General features: G+C 40.9%; 1 protein-coding gene across 4 annotated transcripts in view; it reads right to left on the bottom strand.

Annotated features, from left to right (window-relative positions):
• Positions 1–26,868, bottom strand: part of dntt (deoxynucleotidyltransferase, terminal) — a 95,396-nt gene extending 68,528 nt beyond the window's left edge. The window contains exons 1-3 of one of the 4 annotated variants that reach the window (XM_025897501.1): positions 25,818–26,868; positions 19,264–19,438; positions 16,533–16,643 (exon numbers count right to left, since the gene is read on the bottom strand). In XM_025897501.1, coding sequence (XP_025753286.1) covers positions 16,533–16,643; positions 19,264–19,438; positions 25,818–26,011 — 480 coding nt within the window. In that variant the 5' untranslated portion in view covers positions 26,012–26,868. Of the gene's footprint in view, positions 1–16,532; positions 16,644–19,263; positions 19,439–25,133; positions 25,433–25,817 lie in introns of those variants that run through there. The other 3 variants (XM_025897502.1, XM_003457978.5, XM_025897503.1) reach the window with 3 other exon arrangements.
• Between the last annotated feature and the right edge of the window lie 403 nt (positions 26,869–27,271).

Below are 27,271 nucleotides of genomic sequence, written 5' to 3'. Positions count from 1 at the left end.
TCTAGATGACTGGACAGAGACATTAGAGGCTGGCAAACACCAGACAGGAGCCTGTTATTTTCCACTTGTTTACAACAGCCTCCCATGGGGCGAGCCACGGACTTTCTCTGTACAAAGGCAGGATTTTTGGACCCTGGAATGACAGAAAGGAAGAATCTACCACATTCCCAGCTGTCTATTTTTGAAATCAGGAGCTGCTTTAATCATTATTTCATCATTAAAAATCAAATTGATCAAGAGGCTAGGAGTGTTTTTCACCTTGTTGTCTTTTTTTGTTTTTTACTCATGAGCATTGTTCACACACACAGGAAACAAGGCTGATGCAGGCACGTGCATAAATGATGGGTAAATATATACTGCACATGCTCAAGTTTGCCATATCCACTTTAAAGACAGACAAACTATTAACAGCTGTTATAAAAATCAGGTAATTGTTTAAGGAACAACATTACTCTAATGCCATAATTGGCCACTTTGTACTACAGAAACTGAGCACAGTTCAGTTTTGCACCCTTAATTATACAGAACCAAAACAACTCTGTGCCCAGCACTTTTCTGACATTTTATCAACAAGCTGTTTATTGTTTTTCCAAGCAAAATGCTCAAATTAACTGATAGCAAAAGTAATAAGTGCCCTACGTGATTTCATAAAAGTAAAATACACTCCCTGGTCACTTTATTAGGAAATCTTAATCATCTTGCTACAGTTACAGAGATGTTAATGAAACAATTACTGACGAGAGTGAATTTGTTCAGAAGTTTATCTAAATAGAAAAAAAATAAATATTGAAATGTAGCACTTTAAAATAATGCCACACGCTATTAAGCATTAGTAAGGTATTAGCATGTGCTTAACTCATCATTTGTTTATCATTACTCATCCATAATAGTGCATTTATAGATACAGTTATTTTTATCCATCTGTTCCTATACATGGTTACACCATATACAGCTATCACTGCTAGTAATAATCATAATAATAGTCATTATATCTGTATTTATATGTGTGTGTCATTAACAAGCCTCACTTCTCTTTCCCATCACCCACCAACCAGTGGCTGCAGATGTCTGACCCTTCGTGACTCTTTGTGCTGTTCGAGATCTCTTCCTGATAAAAGGGAGTTTTTCCTTTCCACTGTCACCAAGTGCTCCTCATAGGGGATCATCTGATTGTATGGTTTTCTTATTAGTATTGTATGGTCTTTACTTTGCCATTTAATGTACCTTGAGGGAAATGTTTTGAATTGGCACTACATAAAGAAAGCAAAAGTGAAATGAAACAGATCTGCCAAATACTGCTGTGCAACATATAATTTACTTAAAACTAGTAGGGTGCCTCGTCTGTCTGTAGCAATACTACTTAAGCTCAGGCGTGTGCTTAAAGAATTTTTTTTTTTTTTTTTTGTGGCGTCTTAACTCAAAAAGCTTAGAAAGCGGTTAATAAATGGCCACAGGGTGGTACAGTCATTGCTAAATCCCAAATAGCTATTCATTATTATTAGTAGTATTATTTATATTGGTTCAATCTCTCAGAAACTCTACAGTGGTTAAAAGGAAAAATACACTTGATCTACATCAGTTACACTCAAGATTTAAGCCTTTAATTAACGTTAACAGAATGGCGAGAGAAAAAAAAGAGCTCATGAAACGACTTCAGTGTCACACTTTCTAATATTGGAGTATACTGGCACACAGCAGTACATTTGGCACCATGTTCAGCTGGACCGCTTCACAGTTTGAAGTGATGAGCTACCGTTGTGGAACCAAGCGGAGGAAAACATGTCACCACAGGAAAGTTGGACCATCATCGTTATTGCAGTCATTCATTAGTTAAAACAAGCAATGCTGTTGTGTGGGTTATGATAAAACATGTCAAAAGACTCAGAGATGGAGCAGGTTCGGTGCAGTGAGGAGTGAAAAGAGCAGCAGGTGGGGCTGGACTCAAAATACTGTGTACGAATTACTCTTCTTTCAAATATGCATCTCTTTTTCTGAAAAAATAAGATAGGTTTATTGAAGCAACATGGCATTATTCTCTTAAGCACCGTGTGCTTTAAAGTTGCTCAAAAAGGTATCATGTAGCTTGTCTAGAATGACAAGGAAACATTATTTGATGCAATTATCACGATTAACTCATTTATAGAAGCAGAAGATACAAAATAGAAATGTGTTGCTGCATGGAAATCCTCTGAGTATTCCTCCTGCCAAAACCCCAAAGCATGTGCTACTAAATGCTAGAAATGTGATAATTGCCTTGTTTTTAAAAAAAATTGTTTAGTTTTTCAGCTCATACTGTGCATACCTCCAAAACAATGCCTTCACTAACTCGAGTGCAGTATTCCATCTGGAAAGTCAATGTCTCTCTATCGACAGTAATGCAAAACTGAGACAATGTGCAAATCTGCTACCTGTACAAAAAAAAGCTTTTTTTCTATGTCACAGCATGCATTTCCAGCTGCATGTACAAAGGGCAAAATGAATGACTTGAATGAACTGATGCACACTGTGAGTGAAACTGGAGTGTTCAATTAAATTTGTCCATTTGAGTACTCTCTTCACCACAGCAAGGGCCAGGTTTTGCTTAAAAAGAACTGGTTATACAAGACTAAAGCGGCACACTTTTTGACAGACAGGGCCCCATAGTTTTGAATTCATTTATCGCCAAGTGACTCACACATTTGTATAGAGTGAAATGTGAGAAAGAAGCTCAATTCCAGATATTTTTGTCACCAGATCAATTACTCTATGAAGCGAGCAAGGCTGTTAGAAATTGCAATATATGTAACTGTTAAAGAACCATTCGGTCACCACCAAGTCAGGTCTGAGGTAACATTGTTCAATGATCCAACAAGACTTTTGTTGGTGTATATCACTGGATTGGTTAACCAACCAAAAGATTTTTTGTGGTCCGACAACCCTTTTTCAAAACACACAATGTGATGTGTGGCAACCAGTGTTAACGCATTACTACAACCACCTTACATTATTCAGTAACACAGTAATCTGACTCATTACTACTAAATTCATTATTACATTACAGTCACAGTTATGTTGTTACTTTAGTTACAAAATTTCTTCAGTTATCTGCATCCCTGGGAAAGTAGGAGAGAAGGTGGAAATCAAATTGTGTCACTGAAATGTCCTGTTTAGATCAAAATAATGAATGGCTTGTAACAGTAGTTTCAGTTGGAACAATATATAATGTAGCCTTTATAATGTGACTAACTCTTGAAAGCTGTTCACTGTGTAAAACAGGTTTTAAAAGAAGGATGCATGCAGACACCATGCCATTCACTTGGCAAGCACAGAAGAATATTTTATTCAGTACATTCACACGTGGAGTGTTTTTACTGTTTTTCATTCTAAGCATGTGTTTTTTTCTAATTTCTCACGCATCCATCTGATGTGCATCTTAAAAAACACAAAAAAATATCTGTGTCTTTTGGAATCTTTCGTTTTACTGACCTGTGCACTGTCAGCAACACTTCTGAGTGCTGTGAAGAGGTGTGTAGTATAATAAAAGGACCACAGATGCTTCTGTTTTCCTTTTTTCATGTATCCCATAAATTTATCCTTTCATATTACATTGTTCAATTCAGCATTAATAAGAAGCTTTTAACTGGGTTATTTTAAGTTAGTTTTTCATATTACACTAACTCTAATGTGTTGCGATACTGCCATTTATGTGGTGCATGAATCAATAATGTTTAAGAATAATAATAAAAGCCGATGCTACTTTAATATCATATAGCCTATCCCTCTTCCACCCCTCACCCCACCTCCAAGGACAGATATTGAAAAGTAAGGAATTTGAAATCCTAGACCTGAACTTTAATGCAGCTCAGTGTTATCAGAGCTCAGGGCAGACCTTCATTTCCTCTCCTCTAGTCAGGGCGCTATCTGAAGTCAATGCATTACCCGCAGTTCTGTGCAGACATGCAGCATCAGGTCAGTGAGCAGCAAGACTTTAGCCCAGCTCACCCAGGAGACGCACTGACCCGTTTACTGCAGCACATGGAAAAGGAATGACCCTTTACAGCACACACACACACACACACACACGAAGCTAGGTTCTCCTCACAGCATGCGACAAATTGGAAAAGCAAGCTTGTTATTGGATAGGTGAAAGGGCACACTGGTATTGTGCAAGTCTTTAGTGAGAAGGATGTGTTACCAGCAGTTTACGGAGATGTGTATGGAACAGTGTTCTGAGGCTAACCGAATCTGACTTGACATAAAAACCACAGGGTAAACTTCAGATTATCCAAAGTGTAAAAAAAAAGTTAGAGAAGACTCTTCCTTCATTTCATCATTGAATGAAAAGCAGGGAGGATTCAAAGAAAGCTTTCAAACATCTCGAAGGAATTTTGCATCAAAAAGTGATCAATAATTGTCGGAAAAATGTACACGACTTAAATCAGAAAATATTAAGCTGCTAAAGAGCCAAATATTTCCAAATATTTAGTTGGTGGAGACCAAAACAGAGCTAAAAACAAAGAGGGTACTTTTCTGTATTTTTGCCTCTGTACACCACCACTTCAAACAATCGATATGTGACTGAAGTGTAGACTTTCAGCTTTAACTCAAAGGCTCCTTTAGTTTCCCTTCTTATTTCTTGACAAATTCAGCTGATCTTTGAGCAAAGTTTTGCGGGTGGAATGGCTGTATAGCATACGTTTTTATTGTCTTAAAAAAACAAAAATTAGGTCTACATGTTTGGATTTATTGTTCACATGGAGTCAAAAGTACATTCAGGTTTAAATATACACGTACACTCATTTAAATCTTCTGACAAATGGTGCTGAAGATTCCACAGTGTCTCGTAATTTGACACGGCCAAGGCCTATTAACTTCTGGTAAGTCACCATGATTGACTACAAGTGGTAGATTCTCTTTGCCAGCATAAAAAGGATTTATTTAAAAGAACTTCCTGGACCAACCTACATAAAAAGCAAGTTCAAGAAAAGTGATGATCTATAAAGGACAATTGTAGAGTTATATAAGTAAGGAAGATCTTATGAAGCCATTTCTGAACAGCTGCAGATACCAAGGTCATCAGTTCAAACATTTGTATATAAGTGCAAGTTATAAGTTATTTAATTGTTTAACCACCTTCCCAAGGTCTGGAAGAAGATACAAATTGTCACCCTTAGATGAGAGGAAATTGGGTAGAATGTTCAGGAACAGCCCAGGGACTACTAAGTCTCAAACCAGTCGTGAAGTAGAAATACCTGCATCCCTGGTCATACAGCGAATTGAGCTTCAGCTCACCATAGACCGAAAGGGTGCCAACTAAGAAAGAAGCTGACAATTTTATAGGTACATTGCACAAAGTGGTTGGAATAATGACAAAGGAAGACTACCTCCAAATTCTTCAACTTCACCTGCAATCAAAGGCTAAGGTTAAAACTTGGACACAACAGGAACACAACACTTGGGTGTTTTCTGGAATGACCTTCCAAAAGCCTTTACCTCAGCCATATTTAAAATTTGTGGACTATGCTTAAAAGCCTGGTCTGTACCAGGAAATCAACCAATTTAAATAAACTTTACCAAAATCGCCAAGAAGAATGGTCAAATATCCCACCAGATTAATGCCAGAAGCTTGTTAATGGCTACCAAAAGTATCTGATCAAGGTGCAACTTGCTAAGGGACATTTAACTAAATATTGGTTGAGATGTATGTATACATTTCAGCTTGAAAATGGTCCTCAGTGCCCTGAGTCATTTACTTCTTTTTCTCTAATTGCACTAAATGACTTAACCACAGTAATAGGCAAGATGAAACCCTCATCATGCTCATTAGAGAAATTACCTCCCTTCGGGACTTTCAATAGCATTGGTCCATTGTTGCTGTCTATTATTAACAGTTCCCTGAAGCAAGGCTGTGTTTCCTTGAATATTAAACATGCTGAGGTAAATCCTTTACTAAAGAAACGTAATATTGATCCCTGCACTCTTGGTAATTTTCACCATATTTTGTCATTTCCATTTGTCTGCAAATTATTATAAAAAAAAATTGTAGAAAGTCAATTGAGAGCGTTATCATACAGATTGCAGATTTTTTTTATCCATTTGTCTGGTTTTCAAAAGCAGTACTCCATTGAGACTGTTCGTTTGAAGGTCTATAACATTCATCATATATCATTCGACTTGACTTCAGCACAGTGTTTGATTCTGTTGACCATAAGATTTTACTAAACAGGCTTAAGGTTGGCTGTATGTGTATCTGATAGGACTTTCTCTCTTAGGATAAACAAGTTCTTCTCTGAGTTTGCCTCCATAATCTGTGGAGTTCCACAAGGTTCAGTCCTGGAACCATTATTATTTTCTTTCTACATTTTTCATTTGGCATTATTCAGTGTTTTTCTTACATTTCTATGCCGATGAAATTCACTTGTATATGTCTTTTAAGCTTCACCAGCTGGATAGGCTGTCTACCTGAGTCCACTGTTTAAGCCGAATTGGGAACTGGCTCCCTGTCTTAAACACCAACAAAACTGAGACAATGATCCTGATTTATATCCTAAAATGAGTCAGGATCTGGCTCCTTTTTTACACAACAGCTATGTCCAGCATTTTAAATATTAGCATAATATTTGATTGGTGTTGATTCACATGTAAAATCTACTTCTCTCTTTCCTTCATGTAAGGAGCTCAAGAAAGTTATTTGTGCATCTGTGTTATCGTGCTCATATTACTGGAATGTCCAGTTTGCTGGTTTCTGTAAACCACCTCTTTGAGCCCTTTTTCATTAGTACCTAGTTTCCATTAGATCTGCTCGGAGCGTCTCCATGGGGTTGACTCGTTTTCCATTACACTTGATGTGTGAGGGGTTGTTATAGCAATGCAGCCGAATGTCACATGACATCATTTGTATGCGACATGAACAAAGGAAGACATGACATCGATGGTATGCCTGCTGCTTGGTGTATGGCTTTTTTGTCAGACTCGGGAATCACTGTGTTGTTTTTTTGTGCAGCCATTTCTCTTGTTTCAAAAATGGTGCTTTGATTTTTGTGAAGGAGATACTCTAGCGTAGCCACTGACTAGCCAATTTATGTCATGCAGTCTGTTGATGTCACATTTTCGCTTCACCTTGGAACTCTTGCTGAGTAGGTACTAAAAAAGTACCTGGTAACAGGTACTGCCACCTAATGGAAAATCCTGAAAACCGTGTTGGGCCATGCCGAGTTGACCTGAGTGGGTACTAGTGGAAAAGGGCTATTTGACAGCTTCAAGTGATAGTAAATGCAGAGGCTCTACTTGTACTTGTAAAGACTTGTACAATGAACAAGTCTTTGATCAGTGTTCCAAGACACAGGAACATTCTCCCCCTTTTGTATTGCTATTAAAGCACTTATTTTTCTTATTTATTTTATTCTGTTTTGTTGTACACCACTTGTGACTGCTTGTCTGTGAAAAGTGCTTTAATAAAACTTAAAACTTTATTTACTCACTGTATGTAAAGTAAGTAGATTATTAAAAGAATTATTTGATCTCCTGCTGAATTTGTAAAAACAAATGTATGTCTCTAACTTTTATGGTAGTTTAATTTTAATGGAAAGAGACAGAATAAAACAAATAAAAGAATTAAAGATGTATGCTGTGTAATTATTCCACCCTGGAAAAGGATTAGTTCAAAAAATCATTAAACCCCCCCCCCAAAAAACCATGACATTCATGCCAATGATAAAGTTTTGACCACATCTCTAATTCCTAATCATCATAAAGCAATACTTTTGTTAAACTTCTTAACTGAAAGTGAGAAATTCAATCACATCTTGATAGCTAGTAGTTGATGTTGTAGAGTTTTTATTCCCAGAGAAAATTCATTTCCTGGTGTGGTTCACCTGATGAAAATTTCTGAAACGACTGAAAAAGTCAAAACAAATAATTAATATATACAATCATCTCACCTGTGGAAAACTAGAACTTTAACGTGTCCTATACAGAAATACACCAAACATGCACGGAGCCTTGGCACCAGTCTGTCAACTGTCATGTTGTCAAAGCAGCTGTGTGGAATCAGCGCTGCAGGCTTAAAAATCCACCCTGCATATGCGTTCATCTAATTAATGAGGAGTTAAGACTGGTAGGGAGACTTGGTGTGCAGGGACGTTGATATAGCACGCCGATTTACCCCCCATCACCGGCTATCATGAACATGCCTGCAAGTCATGTTCGCACAGCAGCCCGCCTCACCGCATGCTCAAAAAGAAACCATGAAAGGAGGTCAGAGAACCCACTGAGAAGAGTTTTAACACGATTAGCATCTAAGAGATGGATTTTATCTGTCCCATATCTAATGAATAGGTAGCGGGCACATGCCTCCATCTTTTTTTTTCATGTAACATTAAGTTTTACGGTTCGAACAATGAATAAAAAAGAATTTACTTTTTATGCATGCTGTGAAAGAGATGGCATTTTGTAATATTTATTTTCTTTAGTCTCTCTAAAACTCTAAAACCAAGCACAGACAGGGCCTTGCTGTTTGCTCCAGCTTTGATCCTCTCTGAGCCGTTTCTTTGTTTCCTCTGTAAGTTGTGAACTCCATCGGGTAAAGGATGTATTCAGTGTGATGCATTTAAGGTTCAGTGCTCCAATATCCCCTCCAACCATCTCCTCATCTGTGACATGTCAGTGTTATCAATGCACTCGAGGTCTTGTACTGCAAGAGAAAGAAGTCAAGATGTTTAGCTTCCCTGCTTTCTCTTCCCCTGTGTTTGCTGGTATATATCTGCTTGAGGTTATACACCAGTCAACCAGAGCATTAAATGGCAACTGTACTCTTTAACAGCAGCAGCCAACTGCACCCCATACATCACAAAAATTGCTCGGGAACAGCTCCCAAAACACAAAAAAGAGCCCAAGGTGTTGATCCAGCTTCCAAAATTCCCTGTATCCCGATCCAATTAGTATCCAAGTGATGCACAAAAGGGGCCGATAAGTGCACGCATGTGTGCTACCATCATAAAAAAATAACCGATGCTCACCCAAGACATAAGTGTCGATTTTTTTTAACACTCTGCATCAGGCTTATAGTGAACATATGACAGCAGAAAATTGGAGGCTAAGCAGATAGAAAAAAGAGAGAGTGTAAACTTGACTTATGTGCGTAAGTAAGGTGTGAATTTCCCAGTCACAGCAAGACAGTGAGAGTGGGAGAAAGCACAGGAAGAATGGGTAGGTGGCTAGGGTGGTGTTAGACATAAGAAAAGGGCATGTAGAAGTAATGTGGGAGTAAAAGAGTTTGAGGCAGAGATGGTGAGAGATAAAAAGGGAGCAGGGTTGAATAAATCAATAGTGCATGGCTGTGGAATGAAGGGCCGTTTGCTGCCAGCATGTGATTGACACCTCACTGGGGTGCTGTTGCTGGGACGATGCTCATCCTCTCTTCATGACTCTGACACCACTCTGAACTACCACTTCCTCCTCCTTCACTAACACATACACTGCTCCTCCGGATACGCTCCTCCATCCCTCCTTCCTGAGATCACTGCAGGTTTTCTCACACTTCCTTTGTTTGGATTACCCTATATAGAGAGCTGTAAGAAGAAACCGCATCATTTAAAGCCCCTGGGTGTTGATTATTTGCTTCACCACATTGTATCTTTGCTAAATAAATTGGTTTTGTCCGACTGGGAAAAAAAACAAAGCTTTTGTGTAACAGTGAAATATGACCAACTTTTCTCTGTTATTGTTTGGGTATTACTACAAAAAGTAAGGGTTCTTATTTCAAAAGGGGGTTGTGAAGACAAATCCAGATGTTGTTCACCCACAGTGTGCCTCATCATGTGTTGCAGTAGTCAGAAGGGTAGTGAGCAATAGTTTTAAATTTTAGTATAAAATCAATCCCACCCTCTCATAGAAACTGGGATTTAAATGATCGGGGGGGGGGGGGTTACTGATCAGTAAGTGGAATTATGGCTTCCTATCCATTTTTTCACATTACATTTAGCGGTAATGCAACACTCCACAATTCCTGAATAGAATGAACTAATGGGAGACTTCCATATTTGGTTTCCAAAGAACAACAACAAGATATCAGCCAATCATGTTGCCTGTTGCTCTAATATATCTTCACAGAAGTCATGCCTTCTAAAAATGTTCAACAATTCAGGCATCTTATTAATGTATCCATGTATCCATCCATTTGCTTCCGCTTATCCTTTTCAGGGTCGCAGGGGGTGCTGGAGCCTATCCCAGCTGTCATAGGGCGAGAGGCGGGGTACACCCTGGACAGGTTGTCAGTCTGTTGCAGGGCTAACACACAGAGACAGACAACCATTCGCACTCACATTCACTTCTATGGGCAATTTGGGTTGATCAGTTAACCTATCCCAACTAACTGCATGTCTTTGGAATGTGGGAGGAAGCCGGAGTACCCTTGGAGAACCCATGCAAACACAGAAAGACCCGGTCTGATGGTGGAATTGAACTCAGCACCTGTCTTCTAACAGACAGTTGCTGGCTAAACGTATACCTGGTTGTCCATGGCTGCAGATTGTAGAGCAGGCTGGCTACCATTTGGAAGATCTGTGGCTCAAGACCTACCATCACATGTCTGTGTGTTGAAGTATCCTTGGAAAAGATAGTGAACCTTATAGTGGAAAATCCTTTGAGTGCTCAAATTGAGTAGACAGGTGCTTTATAAGTACTAGTTTGTGTCTGCTGTTGATCAAGGTGGCCGCAATCCTAAGAATGGTAAACCTTCCTCATTAAAACAAAAACAAAAAAAAGAAACGTTTAAAATACCTATTGTGACAAGACCACATCTGTACCAGGCTGGGAAAGTACTTGTTTCCACTGCAAAATTGGGTATTTTAACAGGGTAGTCTATGTGGACTGACTTGCTCGTGGAGACTAAACTGATCACTCAAACACCTGCTGCTTTGAGCACTGTGCTTAATCTTTTTAATCCCTACAGATTACTGCTTGATTGCAACAGTTAATTTAATATCTCAAACTGATGGCAGACATAAGGACAGTATGCATTAAGTTAAATGAAAACTGCTCACCAAAGCCAAAATTTACCAGTATCTAGATTTACTTTTGTGTTGTGAGGCCTATTGTAGATTTGAGTTAGAAAACCCACTCGCCCTATATTCCTCATACTCTGTATGTCTGTGCTTTACACTGGGTAAAGATATCACAAAATTGCATTTCTGGGCTTTTGGAACATTTTCCAAATATCCAAAGAATAATTGACTTTATAATTGGTTTGCACTACGGAGGTTAAATAATCATATGTCTTTTCTTCCTTAATGAACCAAATCCATCAAATTTAATGAAAGATTTATTTTACCTACTTTGTGATGCTTTGTGAGGAAAAATGTACTGACTGTTTTTCAGTGACTGCTTGGAAGAAAAACCCTTTTCGGGCATGTATCCATCAGGAGGGAAATTTAGGTCTTAGAAACATTTTTAAACATCCACGCAGATATGTTGCAGCCTGTTAGCTTCATTTTGTGGAGCTAGTAAAATTGAACCTATAGACCCAGAGCTTGTGGGTTGTAGCCTCAGTGCAGTTCCGAACAACTCAGGTGTGGATTGTTTTTAGTGTGAACGTGATCCGACCCCGATCTGAACCAACTACCAGGTGTATGTTACAAGTTTGAGCTAAAAAACTTCCCATAACAGCGTCTACTTTGTATTCTCAATGCAAGAAGGTACTATGGATGTGCAAAGGTCTGTGCGGGAAGGCAATTAGCCGTACAATGAACGCAAACTCTCTATTTTCTGACACACCACCTTCTTCCTATATTTACTTTTGTTGCTCCTGCTCCAGACACATCTGGCCAATGAGCAGGCTGAACACTCGCACGTGGCTTTTAGTGATGTAATTTGGTTTGCTTGGAGTTCACTTGGATTTATTCATGTGTAAAAAAACCAAAACAAAACAAACCACGGGGAAAAGCTACAAGTTTACAAACTCATTAACTGCTTTGGACCAGATTAATTGAATTATACTCCCAGGAATTCCCTTTATAACAATTTCCAATGGCGCGTTTGCAATACATACTTTATCACCTACATTGTGTCAAAAACTAACTGTGAGGAATCCAATCCTGCAAGTAGTTTATGTACCATGAGCAAACACAGCATGCCACAGTTCAGGTCCACTGTTCTCAGTGTTTCTCTTGAGGCCTTTCAGGACATTCAGTAAAACTGTGTTTGGCAGTAGGATTTGAATCTAAAGTTCAGAAATCTGTGATGCCCCCAATCCTAGCCTTCTAACCTTCTTCAGGATTGGTCACTTTGGGCTCCTTTACTGCCGTTTGGTCTCTGGGTCTGAGCAGACCCAGAGACAGACACTTATCACCAGTTACGATCGAAGGTCAGGTCAGACTGAAGTTGATATTTGCAGAAGGTGGAGGTATGTAAAAGTCTGCAGAACTTGACCTCCAGGGAGTGATCTGAAAATAGCACCAGCACTTGAACTGGTGTATACCTGTGCAAGGAAATGACCATGAAGGGAACAGTGGTAAAAATTAATTCACGTAATGTTCAAATATTATTTGTAATATGCAAAGCTTCTGAATAATTGCTAAAGTGCCATAGTGAAGCTCAGATTTTGAGAGTCATGCAAATGCTTGACTGGTAGAGGCTGTCTTTCACTTTTATTTTTGGTTACAAGGTATTATGTTGCTAAGTGGTTGCTAAGTGACAGTAGCACTGGCTAGCCACGGCACACAGCAGTGTACATACCAAAAACAATGAGTCGCATGCACACCTACAGTCAATTTAGAATCACATAACCCCATGCAAATTCCGCATAAAAAGGCCCAAGACTGGATTTGAACCCAGGGCCTTCTTGCTGTGACCTTCTTGCAGGGCAAAACACTGCGCCACCATGCCGGCCGCTTTATAACCTGATAATAATCTGAGTGTGTTCTGTAGCTGTTCTGCATATTAACATCCCTTTGCAAGAAACATTACAAAAGCTTTAGAGTTACAAATTCTCCTTGCCTTTATACAAGCTTCTCCTCTGAGACTATTTGACAACACAGTGCTGCCAGCTGACATCTAACTCGCTAATGAGTAAGAGTGAACTTTTCAAGCACTTGTTATTGAAAATGTCCATGAAGGAGCAACATTGATCCATATTTGGCCACTTTCCATCAATGCAGAAGATTTAATGCCAAGGCTGCCAACCAACAAATGCCAATGTGCAGATTGTTACATGTTAAGTAACATAATCCCTCAGATTCTCAGGATTGGAAGATTTAAATTAACTGATACATTTTTTCTGCATGACAGTTTGTAATTTCCTTTGCACCCAGTCACACAGGCATGGAGACTGGTTAGTGACTGCCTGGTAACAGCCAGTAACTAGGAAAAAAACGAGTATTACTCCCAACCCCCGATGCTGCTTGCAATCACTAGGTAAATTTGGTCACAAAAATGTAAACAAGGCTTCACCAAAAAACCTCCATGCAATTGCCTTGGTAGCAGGTTTTAGGTTTTAGCTTTAACTTTAAGGTGAACATTCTCCGTTTCACATCGCAATTGTTTCTAGTTTTGTTACCACTTAGTAGTTAGTAAGTGTTTGCAAACAAGCTGATCCTATCTATGCAAACACTGGGCTTCTGTGGAAATCATGAGCAGATTTTTTGGTACAGCACTCTCTTAAAACCAGTTTTTACCTAGTGACTAGAAGCTATGACACAGACCTAGAGACCACAAAGAATAAATATGTCACTTTTGCTGCCAAAACAGGTCTGACTCATCGAGGCATGGACTCCTCAAGAACCCTGTCCTGTAGCATCTGGCACCAAGATGTTAACAACATATCCTTGAAGTCCTTTAAGTTGTAAGGTGGGGTAACCGTGGAGCAAAGTTGTTTGTCCAGCACATGCTCGATTAGATTGAAATCTAGGGCCAAGTTTGAGGTGCTGAGTTTGTGTCAAAACTTCTCTAGACTATTTTTTTGATTTGTGGCAGTGTGCCTTATCTTGCTGAAGGAGGTCACTGCCATGAGTGAATACCATGAAAAAGTGTACATGGTCTGCAACAGTGTTTGGGTAGTTGTTATATGCAAAACTAACATTCATATGGCTGGCAGGACCTAAGGTTTCCCAGTAGAATATTACCCAAACATCGCACTGCCTCCGCTGACTTGTCTACTTCTCATAGTGTACCCAGCCATCCAAGTGTTCTTAAAGAAAACCCGATTCATCAGTCCAGGCCACCTTCTTCCAATGCTCTGTGGTGCAGCTGTGATTCTCACATGCCCATTGTTGGTGCTTTCAGCAGTGGACAGGGGTCAGCATGCGTACCCTAACTGGTCTGCAGCTATGTAGTCCCATACACAACAAACTGTGCATTTTGACATCATTCTATCAGAACCAGCATTAAGTTTTTTCAGCAGTTTAAGTAGTCCATTGAATCAAACCACATGACCCAGCCATCGCTCCCCACACGCATCAGTGAGCCTTGGCTGCCCATGACCCTGTTCCTGGCTCACCGCAGTGCCTTCCTTGGACCACTTTTGATTGATACTGACCACTGCAGACTGGGAACACCCCACAAGAGCTGGAGATTTGGAGATGCTCTGACCCAGTCGTCCAGCCATCACAGTTTGGCTCTCGTCAAACTCTCGTCCATTTTTCCTGCTTCTAACAAATCAACTTTCAGGGCAAAATGTTCACTTTCTCCCTAATATATCCCACCCACTAGCAGGTGCTGTGATTAAGAGATAATCAGTGTTATTCACGTCATCTGTCAGTGGGCATAATGTTATGGCTGATTGGTGTAGTTGTTACCACAGTCAGGTTCATAGTCAGTACTGGTATTAAGGGCAACAGCCCTAATTCACACACTCAAAGGCTTTTTCATTAGATGGGTATTCACAAGGTTACATCATTACTGTCCCTTGCAATCAGGCGGACAGCTGGACTGATCAAGGATTACTTTACCAATGTTGATCAATAGCTTGCTGCTCTTTAGCACTGCCACTACAGGTGATTGGTTTCCAGTCACAGGACAAGGCAACATTTTATTATTAGTATTATTATTATTATTTCTCTACAATTTGGATAGTTAAAATATTTCTTAACTATGGGGAGTTGTACCTGTGGTTTTTCTTGGGTCCACAGCTAGAACAACTTTTTACTTTAATCAGAAATTCTGCTTTGATGTGGCCTTCCTTATGCAGAGATAATGAGTTAATCCCTGTGATAGGGAAATTGAGTGGGATTGCTAATTATGCAGTTAATGCTGTGGAAAGAAATGGGGAGATAAGAAATTGAACAGCAACGCTCCCCAGGTGAGACGCAGGTGGGTATGCACATCTGTAACTGCTCGTCCATGTGGGAAAACACGTGTGCTTTTGTGTGTGTGTGTGTTGCAGCACACGCATGAACGTACATGTGGGCCAATATCCGTACACGTGTGTGCATCTTTTATGTACATTTGCCATCAGTGAGAAGTAAAGAGTCATTATGAAACAGATGCTCAGGCCCTCTGCGAGCTGTGCTTAATACGTCTTACGGAAACTCATCAGGGGGTCTCCGCAGTCCCACATAAACACACACATAGCCACTCAGTTTACAGTAATATTGCACATTTTAAAACTTCAAATTCATATTCACATCCAGTTTTAGTTACAAAAAAGTGCTTCAGTGACAGCCCCAAAAAAGAAAAGAGGAAATAAATAATGATGTGTTTCTGCATACATTCTCCATTTCTTCTTTTAAGTTCCTTCAGGTCACAGTACCGCTATTAAATTTAGAAGTAATTGCTATTTTCATTATGGATTAATCTGCCATTCATTACATCGCAAATTACTTTTTAGATTCATTGTTTAGCCTACAAAATGTCAGACAATGTTGCTCAGAAGTTAGAAGGCCCCAACGCGAGCTCTTTAAATTGCTTGTTTTCTCTAAGCAAGGGTCAGAACCCCAAACACGTTCCACTCGACAATAGCTGACGAAGTTTGGTAAACGCAATGTTTGCTGACACTGGCTTGTTTCTGTTTTCTGACTGATGCTCTCAGCACCCTCGGCTACATTGCTGTTATTAATGCAACATCGTATCCCTTCTTCCTTTCACACTCATCAACACTTACTCCAATTAACTACTTTCCCATTCTGTCGGGGACCCTGAGCGAACCCTTCTTCAGCAACCCAATTTACCCACCCCTCTGTCCTTCCCTCCTTCACCCGCCCACACCAGATGGCGAAGGGACAGATCCATCATCGCTTGTGAGGAGTGTCACGTCCGCTGCCCATTTCAGCGTAACGCAGCGCCTGAGGGCGTGTCCGTGCCAGCCCCCGTGCCAGGGTTCGCAGGCATGTCAGCTGTTGCACCTCGAACGTGCCGCAGCTGCAGATGCTACTCATTTGCAGGTTAATGTATTTTGGGGGAGAGTTGTGTCAGAGCGCCCGTGAGTGAAGCAAGCCAGCCATCCAATTAGAGCAGAACAGATTAGGGGAGCTTTTTACATTGCAAAGTAAGAGCGACGAGCCTCTGGTGGCTCAACATGTAAAAGCGTGGTTCAGAGTGAGGCCGGAGAAGCATTTTCCCACCGTGAAAATCTTGTTGTTGTTCTGTGTGGTGGTCCGTCTCTGGCAGGCATATTGAGACACCGTGGACACGGGTGTGGGTGTTGTAGCTTCTGGCGATGCAGGCAAGGTCTCCTGTGTGCAAAAGAAAAGAACCGGAGAATCGTGAACACAATCACACACTGTCATAAAGTGCGTTAATTTCTCAGCCCAAATTGTTGACAGGCTAAATGTGTAAATGTGTGTGAGGCTATTCCTGACGAGCGCAGAGCCAAGAGTTCAAATTGAATTACATAAAAACGTAGCCATTTGCCTTGGAGAAGTTATTTTTATGACTGTGTGTCTCCAGGGCAACAGGCTAATGACACTCATCTCACAGTCTGGTGGCATCCAAATCCATTATGCTGCCTAACCCGTGGCATTACAAATCTGCTTGCCATCATCCAATTTGCCTCCTGTAAATTGCCTTTTCATTCTATAAGAAATGGTTTCCCATTTGTAATATATGTGTCAAAAGGATTACCAATGTAATATTAATATTCTTGGAGACAATTAGACATCACAAAAAGGGAACATTGTGTCCATAAAATTGCCTGTGGATTTGGCAGGAGAGCGACACAGAGAGGGGAGGAAGAGGAGGAAGAGAAAGATGGAGGAGATTGTCACCACGGAGCGTTGACTGGGACCGATGCTGCAGGAGGAACAGTGGCGTCTCCAACAGATAATGAAAAGGAGTAGTACCTCTCACACTCCTGGGCTGCATCAACAGCTAAGGGATTTTAAAAAAAAAACATTCATCATTTATTCTCTGCCAGGAGCCTTTCCTGTTCTTCAAAAAAAAAAAAAATTGAATAACTTTGAATATATTTCACGGCGAAAATTTTCTGCCAATCAAAAGTGAAACTCTCTAACTGTTTTCCTTCTAAATACAACACGGGTGTTCTTCATCACTTTTCCACCTCGGCTGCAGCTTGTTTAATCCAATATGAGATTGTGGGTCCGTGGAGACCCCAAAAAAAATAAAAAATAAAAACCGCGCCTGTGCATCAGCATGCAGAGGTTGGTCCCCCCCCTCTCCCATCTGGGCTCAGTTATTACACAGGCCTCTAACTGTGTGGAAGTTAAAGCTCACACACTGATCTCAGAGGCGCTGTATCCCCTCCTGGCTTTCTCTCCAGCGTTCTCTCCACCTTTGCTGTGTGGCTTTAGATGTTACTAAACTAATGTGTGCAGTCTGCACACTGGGGCCTCATTTCTTCACACACCATCTGCTGAGATGAAAAGGTACGGCAAGAATCGCAGAACCTCTACGCTGTGAAGCGTAGAGACACTTCCAGGCCTGCTCCTCCCCTCCACGTTAACGTCTGTCACACGGTCAGTTGAGGCCACTTGGGTGAGTTAATAAAAGCCACTTGATCCAACGAGCACCACAAAGGTCACAGAGGTCGTACCTCGTAAAGGAAACTGCTTGGCCTTTTGCCCACACACTAACCCACAAACATCATCCCCAGCCCACCTATCTCCTAAGCGTGAAGGCAGACACACGTTCACAATCTCCGTAGCACCTGCTTCCACTTTTACTCCTTTTGAAGCAAAGTATCCTCACATCTTACCACATCTCCACTCAAACACACTAAACAGCTTCTCTGCAAGCCAGGAAGTAATAGAAAATATTACATTTCAATGGGCTTAATACTTAAAATTCCTCCCTGACTTGCTGCAGAATATTTATGATAGCGAAAAACACATTGCATCTTCAGACTATCATGACGAGCCGCAGGCAAATGTGCCCAAGAAGTAGCCTGTTTGGGGAATATTTTATCTCCTCCTGGTAGCTCCTTAAATGGATTTATCACTCATAAAAAACAATCTACTGGAAGCACCACACGCATAAATGCCACCGCGCGTTAACTCATTTGCTTCAGAGAGGAGCTGCATCGCAAAACAAGCAAGAGGAACGGGGCCTCGCCGGTTACCTGGGGAGATGGGTCAATAAATGTCAGCGTGGCATCATTAGCCCCGTCTCCTAATGACGCGGCCGACAAGAGTCGTGCCATTGATGCGCCACGCTTACGTGGGCCCCGAGGAAACACTGCCACAGCAGTCTCTCACGTGGAGGCACAAACACGGCAGATTTCATCGTGACCATTAAGGCCGTCACAGGCTGTTAGGAGAAAGCATAGATGGAGCCTGGCAAACTGGCAGAACTTGACTGTATTTTTTTTTTTTTTTGCTTTGTTTTGTTTTTTACCCCTCCTTCTCCACAGTGGAAGGAAAAGAAGACAGCATATTTCTTTATTTTGGATCCATATGCTGCCAAGCTCTCATAGAGCCATTCACAGGGGGAAAATATGCGCGTCTGCGAGCATGTGTATGTGTCTGTGTTAGTGGGCTGCTCTGAGCCCTGACATCCAGCTGATGGGTTCATTTGACACTCCTACGCAATATGGAGGATGTTTCTCTTGCTATCAGCGAGGTGAAGTAATATGAGCAGAGACAGAGGGAGAGTTAGATGTGTCCTTTTTATATGAGCTCCCTGTCAGGGGGTTGACGTTATAGATTTGCAGTGGCAGGAAAAACCTGGATGCAATATATCCAACATATACCTTCACAATGTAAGTGTCTTTCTTTTCTTTTTTTTTCATTGTATCAGTTGTTTTTGTTTTTCAGTAAATAATCATATCCTGTTTTGTTTGTAGTGCCATCTAGTGCTAAGCACTTAATAGCCATTGTGCCTGATTTGCAACACACAAACCTGTATAAGGTGTCTGGTCTCCACAGCAACAGGTTTCCCCTCTCTCATGCTGTCAGTGAACCAGCTGATGTCCAAAACGTGCATGACGGGCAGATTCTTCACAGACCCTCCTTTTAGCCACGCCCAAAGAGACGAGGCCTGGCTATCCTCCGACACCACGTGAGTCACCACATCGCTGTGGGGGAAGTGGAAAAAGAGCGGTTTCACAGCACGTTTGGCAAATTCTATACAGCAAACGCCGGAATCTAGATAAATATAATTCTTGCTCCAAGAATATTCATTCTCATTTCAGAAACCTTAAAATCTAATCCTTTTTTTTTTTTTTAGATTGCGATTGAAAAAAATATGCTGCAATTTGCCCGGGTTGGTTGAAAATAGTATAATAGTGTTGGTGAGAACGAAACACCACAGAACCAAAAGCAACATTTAAAACAGGCTAAAAAGCTGAGAGGAACTGCAGAGATCCTGTTATTACATGAAGAAATGCAAACAGTGTCAAAATCTAAGCAGCCTCTTGTGTTTAGGGTTATTATAGTGAAGTAACACTTAACTCAAGACTAAAAATGTAAAATGGGTTTAAAAACTAATAAACTGTTGGATCCTGTGTAGTGTGTTTCTGTAACAGCTGTTTGTATTGCTGTACTGTAGATCAGGTCATCTAACATATCATATTAGCAAAAGCCAAAACTAACACTGAAACTAATAAAAACTCATCTAAAACTGAACACTGTGAAACAATAAGAGCTAAACTGAAATAGACGAACTAAAACTGAACTGACCTGAACAACTTTTTTCACAGTTTTGAAGTGGAAACACTACTTTGTGAAATTTTGGGCGTGGGAATCACAGATTAACTCAAGATGTGATACTAACACAACACACTACTGGCAGCTTTCTCCTGCTGTCTGTCTTTTTGCCCCTCTGAGTTTCTTCTCCTTCACTAAAGGTTAGCTTAGCATCACATTCAACTGCTAAGCACCACCACAGGTTTAATGAAGTCGTGACTCTGGTAAGTTAAATATAAAATATAACGTAAATACCTTGCAACAATAGTTTAACTGCAGAATGGCATGGACACTCTGCAACTTTTCTTTTATACTGGAATACAACCAGAATACAACCAACGAGTTGCTTATTACAAAGAAGCACATCGCACCAGTGCAGATTGCCTCAGATTGATTGCAACATGATTGCAATCTGCTTTTGTTTAAAAACTGAATAGCTGTTATTTAGAAACCTTTGCCAATCTGCCTGAGAGTGGTTGCAGTGTGTCGAAGCTGAACAGGCAGCTGTTTGGAGAAAGGTTGCCTCCCACCAGGTGACCTTTGCAACACTTTAAACCAGGGGTGTCAAACTCTGGTACTCGAGGGCCAGCATCCTACTTGTTTTTGAGATATCCCTGCCCTACCTGCTGCTGATTACCTGGATCAGGTGTGCTTTGCCAATAAGAAGTTACAAGGGCAGGTTTGTGGGAAAACAAGCAGGACAGTGGCCCTCGAGGCCTGGAGATCGACACCTGTGCTTTAAACCGTTAAGCATCATGTTGCTTGGTGCAAATAACTGCAACTGGTCACTAGTTTGACTGAGTCACTAGCTATGCTAATTTGCATGTTGACAGAATGTTGGTGTGGTTTTTATCAAAATTTGACCAAGAACCAGTGACATATCATCTTTCATCAATTTTAGCTCATCTTTGACAAGTTCAAGAAAACATTTTCCAACATTTTCTAACCACAAACAACAAAAATCACAAAAGCAAATGTCAAAAGTGAATGACACAGGAACTTTCTGGGACTTTTTATGGATTAGTAGGATTGCTTCACGGGATTCCTTCATCTTGTTTGATCGAAAGGTTTCTTTCGCTGCTTGACTTAACAAAAAAAATGCTCACGTCTAGGGCTCGGCAGCTTTCAGAAAGAGCAAGGGGTGCAAGCGAAGCTTTTGAAATGCAGCTCAGATGTCAGCATTGCAGTCTAACTTGTGTCATTTGGGGATCGACACTGGGTAAACAACAATCACCACAGACCCCCAGCGCCTCTCTCGATTGTTTGATAGCTGAACTCATTCAGCCAGTGCATCTCCACCGAGACCATCTCAACAGGCTTTTTATCAAGGCCTCCTCCCCTGTGCTTCCTGCCTCAGAATCTAACAACCAAACCCAATCAGGCTGCCCAGCTGTGCATAATCACACTCGGCATGCTCCTCCTCTTCTTCTTCTCTCTTAGCATGGGTAAATCAGTGGAAAGACTCCTTATGGGAGGTCCCAGCAGAGCTCAGACTGAAGCCTAATTGGTCAAATCACTAGCAGTCTGGCCACTGATTGTTAGTGTTTTTGCAGAAAAATCCTCCTTGTCCTCAGTGCAAAGACATGCTGAAGGAGCTTCTCAAACAGACACATTTGACAACTATGATCTCCAAAGACTTAACGTGAATGATTGTCTAACCACAGTAATCAAGATTTGGCTCTTGGGTTGCTTTCTCTCAAAAATCAAAGTGGTTTGAGTTGTCTATTTGGACCAAGACTTAAGATTATGAAAAAAAAAACTATATTCATCAAACTATGTTTACATATCCCCAAAATTCAGATCCTTATCTTAACATGTAGCTGAGCAGAATGTGAAATGGCAGATTGACATGCAAATGAGGAAGAAAGCAAGGCCAGAACCAGACTGTTCTTCCCTGAATCAGTGGGACTCTGAGCTCAGACACAAGGACAGGCTAAAGTCAATGGGCTTTGATATGGAGAACTCTCCTGAGTCATCTGTGTGCCCAGTTCCTGTCAGCAGCTTCCCTCTGTCCTTTCCAAAAGTGAAAACAAGCTAATCAAAGACTGCAAATGCCCGGAACAGACTTTTACACCACGGTGAGGTTTTTGTTTGCATAGACATGATCAGTAGTGCAATATATTTTTTATCATAATGATAAAATAAATGCACCAAAGAGATAAGCTGTGGACTTGGCTAATTTGATTTAGACTTGTTTGTAGATAAGAAGCCTAAATAAGCTTTTTTAAAAACAAACTGTTATTTTTAATTGAATGAACAGAGACATAGTTACAGAGCAGGTCTCTGTAACCACCTAAAAGGAACTATCTGTAAAAAAATATGAAAATAGTTTTGGAGTTCACCATTACACCATTACGGTGTTTGCTTTGTCCACCCAAAAGTCCAAATATCTTAATTATGATCGCTACTGGAAGGAAAAAAATTTTTCTTTTATTAATCCACATTTAAAAAGCTGGAGCTCTGAAAGGTTAGTCTTAAATAAAGTATAAATAGATTAGATCAGTGCACTGTATTCCCTGTGGGACCCTGACGCAATGAGAATGGTGTCAACCTTTAAATGTAGGAAATGCACATGAGGAGAGGAAGCTATAAGAGGAAGATATTTTTATAGTACTTTTCAAGCAATGGCAGTTGTTCGAGGCTCTTTGCCTAGTCTGTCTCTGATGGCAAAATGGCCTGAAAATGTCAGCTGACAATATAATAACCATCCAAAACACAGTGCCCAGTAATGTAGCAACCAATCACTGCAGGGCATCAATCCAGGTGATTTATTCAAGAACTATTTGTTGCAAATCTACAATAAAATACAATACAATACAATAACTTTATTTATAGAGCACCTTTAAAAACCAACGGTAGATCTAGGTGTGACCTACTCTTCAAACAAAATCTGTAGTGAAAAATGTTAAATTTATTGCTAAATTAAGTCCTGCCATCACTCCAAATAACTGACTTTTTTTTTTTTTATAAATAGAAATATCTCTTATTGAAATAAAAGCTGGAGAGAAGCATAGTAATTGACCAAGCCAACTATGACTTCCAAAGTGCATTTCAAGAACACACATGATATATGTAGTTGTATGACAATAACTTTTAAAAAGAGACTACACTCAACCCAGCTGCCATCACCACCTCCATGCATCGTGGATGCTCCTCCATTCGTTTATGTCCATATGTTTTGGACGTTGACACAACTTTTGTAGTTTTGACACAAAAGTGCTATACTGCAGTTTTGGCTATACTGCAAAACTGCAGTATAGCCATGTACACAGAATTCCTCCTGCTACCTTGTATCAGCAGCCACATCATCAAGAAACACTGGAGGCCCAGTTTCACATGCTAGCCGTACATGCCGTTTCTATACCCTTACCATTCTTAACAGATAATGTGTTATGCTTCAGATCATGAGACGTTTCTCTCCTTTTCCATACCTTTCTCCTTTCCCCATTCTGGTAAATCTCAGTTGCAACTGCCCAAACCATTGTCCAATTACTTTTGAGCCTATGAAAGTGGTGGTAAGTCTTAAACAGCACAGCTAATATAGCGCTTTTGTTGCTTGAAGGTAAAAATACTCAAATTCAATTACATACAAATTGTTTGATTTAAAATCCAGTGTGGTAGTGTACAGAGAAAACAAATAAATGAATAAATGTGTTAGTGTCCACAAAAAAAGTAATAAAAAGAATGTGAAGGTGGCCCGCGAAGTGATTGCTAGCTTGCTAGCTTGCTAGCTTGATGTGGGTGTTGAGGTACGGCTTGCATTGGGAATGAAGGTTCAGTGGGAGGGAATAATTAGTAGTGGAACTCGGGTAACATATGTTAGAACACGAGCATACGATAAATATTGATGCATATTGAGCTAAATGTTTTTAATTCTCTGCCACTGATTTTTGTTTTACAGCAGCTGCACCAAAGGCTCATGTGTACAGTCACATCCAACATCATATCTAACTGCTGTGACAAATTCAAGGATAAAACATCATTCCTCAGAAAACAAAGCGTTTGAAAAATGGTGCCTATGACCTAAACTAATGGGGTAAGTATGTGTGCGTGTGTGTGTGTTATTCCCATTTGCGAAACAGCATGTAATGCAGCTCATCAGTCACCCAGGACAAACATGTCAATATTTTGATCCATGTTCATGCGCACAGGCCTTGAAATTCATACAATGTGGAAACCTGTGTGTATGTGCGTCGTGTGATTGTGCGTGTGCGTGTACGAGCATGTTCCTTTATGCTCAGAGGAAAGCAGGCAGTGCATCTGACCATATGCTGGAGGCAGTCTGCCTATAACGTGTGTAAGACTAGGCACGTGAGGTGTTGCTATCAAACTGCAGCTGATAGCAGTTTTGTCGGCTTGCAGAATTAATGTCAGTTTGAGGCGGGCACGCTCTACTTCCTGTCGTTGGTTTCAAACAATTGTATCAAGCCAAGTGTAACCGTAGGAGCGCTCAAGCTGTGTTTCTGGGAATGCTGCCATGGCCAAGCTGGTGCACGGCTGGCAGGCCCACTTAGACACGCATTTAAACACTCTCTCTCTGTCTCGCGCACAAACACACACAGGCTCTTACGCTGGTTATAGCATACTCATGGGGACCCTTTGCCTAAACCCTGTACATACACCCTACATCATATGCTCAACTTCAACCATTTTCCAACCTTGAGCTAATGTTAACTTAGAAGGAGAAATTGCCCTCACTTTCCATGAAAGCAAAGCAATGAAAAACACAAACAAAAACACCTGCTCACCAGAGGAGCTCAAACTCTGAGCTTAACGCCCAGCACTGAAAACAAAGTCGACATCTAAATAACGGGATGTTGCGTTAACAAAGAAGCCTGACTCTAAAGCATCTCTGGTGTCAAGCGGAGGACTTCTGCTGTGCTCACAGTTTGGGACTTTAAAAAGATACTTTCAATTAGAGGCAGAAAAAACGACGGAGGCACGCTGCGTCTGTAATTACCGCGCAATAGATGAATCATCATCCCAAGGAACAAGCTCACAGAACATCTCTTCTTAAGTGAGACTTAACAAAAAAAAAAAAAACTTTCACCAAACTCATTAAAAAGTTTGCGTGTGCTCTGTTACCTTTCTTCTATTGTTTGTAGTTCTCTGGCTGCCAACAAGCTGCAGCTGGTTTAGCCAATTTCTTCCCCCTGCTTTTAACGTATTTATGTGTGGAGCTGTGAGTAATGGCTCAGGGGGGGGGAAATCCACTAAGGTGAAGAGGAGGCAGGATGGATGCCCTAACCCTTCTTAATTAACTATTCATGAGACAATAGTCGCTCTCTATTTAGCTAATTGGGCCATAGCTTCTAAGAAAAAAAGAAGTTTGCAGAAAAGTGCCAAAAAGTAACTTTGGATGTCTCAGTGTTGAAGTCCAGGCATGTTTTTCCCACTCCGATCAGTCAAAAATTCTGTGCACAGGCAATTATTCCACAAAATTTTAATTGTTTTTTTTTTCAGACTATAATAAAACTTTTTGTAGGCATGGAAAGTATTTAATTTTGAAGTCATAAGCTTGACTGCCAGAAAATGCTTTTGCTGAATGCTTCTAGGGTTAAACTAGAGGCCTCAAAAGTCAACTGCCAGATCAAACCAGTCTGTTTGCTTCCAGGAAATACAAACCCAGAAAATAAAGGTGTACCCACTCCCCTCCTCCCCTTACATTAAAGCTCTTTTCAGCTTCACATTGAGAAAAGCTTTTAGGTGGCAAGCCTTGCTAAGTCTGTGAATGACACAAATGGCAAGCTTTTTTTTTGGTTCCCAAACCTGAGGACGTCTTCCACAATAAAGCCCTTTGACCTGGCCAGCTCGGTCAGAAAGCTTCTCCTGCTGCGGCCCATTTTCCTCTCCACCAGGTACAGCCTGACATCCTCAAACTTCACCCCTTCACGCCTGGGAGCGCTTGCTTCGGCCGGCCTTGACCTCTTCCTCGCGCGAGGCACAATAGGAGCGTGGAACATCTCTGAGATGAGCTCTCCAAAGTATTTCTGCACCTCTAGGAATCGCCGCTTTTGTGAGTTTGTGTCGGTATTGTTGTGCGCCACTTAACTTCCATCCAGGAAAAAAAAAGAAACACCTACTTTGGTAATGGCGCAGTTGTTTTTTTCACTTGTGTCTCTCTCTCTCTCTTTTTTTTTTTAATATTTGGGAGCAGAGTTGGTGAGAGCTGGCAGACAGGAAAAGCCTCTGGCAACAGGTGCTGAGGATTTGGTGTTTACCAAAAACCACCTGCCAAGATCGAGTGATTGAGGATGTGAGCGAGAGAAAAAATAATATTTTTTTTTCTTTTTTTTGAAAAACACTGTGCTGACGTGGTATTACTCATTTCCAGTGAAGTATTTTCAACCAACACACACTTGGAGGAAGTAAACAATTACTAATCCAGTAGCTGCTGCTTCTTCTTCTTCTTCTTCTTAAAAAGCTGCTCATAAAGTTTTCATGGACTTTAAATTCTGCTCCTCTCGACTGCCAGCGAGGCCTCTCGCTCCTGGGAGACGCCTGAATTCTGGTCACCTCACAAACCCCTCACAGCTGTCCTGCCATGTCCAGTTCGTCTCGCCACTCACCGTCTCATTATGTCCGGACCAAGCCTGCACCATCTGCTCTGCCGCTTTAATTAGCTTACTGCCTAAAAATGAGAGCCTTTGTGGGCATTTCCCCGGAGAGCCCGCAAGCTCGTGCACGGCCTTTGCACACACTCAGGTACTGTATACGCAAGCCGTTGATGATTAGGAGCGTTTATCCGGGGAATACGGCTGCATATGGATCGGACAGAAATGCAGACTGAAAAAAGATTTAATCAGCTGAATTCATCTATTCCTTTTGTTTCCCAAGAGGTAATTACAGCATGTCTCCTGTTGTTATGATTCCTGTGCTATGGCGGTCAGGAATGTAAAAGAAAAGGTTTCAGCAGGTCTTTGCTGTAATTATCTGCAATAATGGATCTGCTTCAGTAGACCAAACAGCAATGATTTGTTGATTTAGGCGAGGGTGATGAAATCATTACAGGCCTTTATTCTACATCTAATTACCACAGCCTCTGTTCATTTCGTCACTTTAATAAGCACACCTTGTTTCTGTCTGCTACACAGAAATTATTACACAGATCTCATTACCGCGGAGTTCTGGGGGTTAACGGGTGTCACGGGGCAGACGCCACTAATTGTTTGACTGTTTACCCCCACCCATCCGCCATCCCAATCAGTCAGTTGTATATGAGG

The sequence above is a fragment of the Oreochromis niloticus genome, linkage group LG13, assembly GCF_001858045.2.
Source record: "Oreochromis niloticus isolate F11D_XX linkage group LG13, O_niloticus_UMD_NMBU, whole genome shotgun sequence".
Lineage (NCBI taxonomy): Eukaryota > Metazoa > Chordata > Actinopteri > Cichliformes > Cichlidae > Oreochromis > Oreochromis niloticus.
This window is presented reverse-complemented; position numbering and strand designations above follow the sequence as displayed.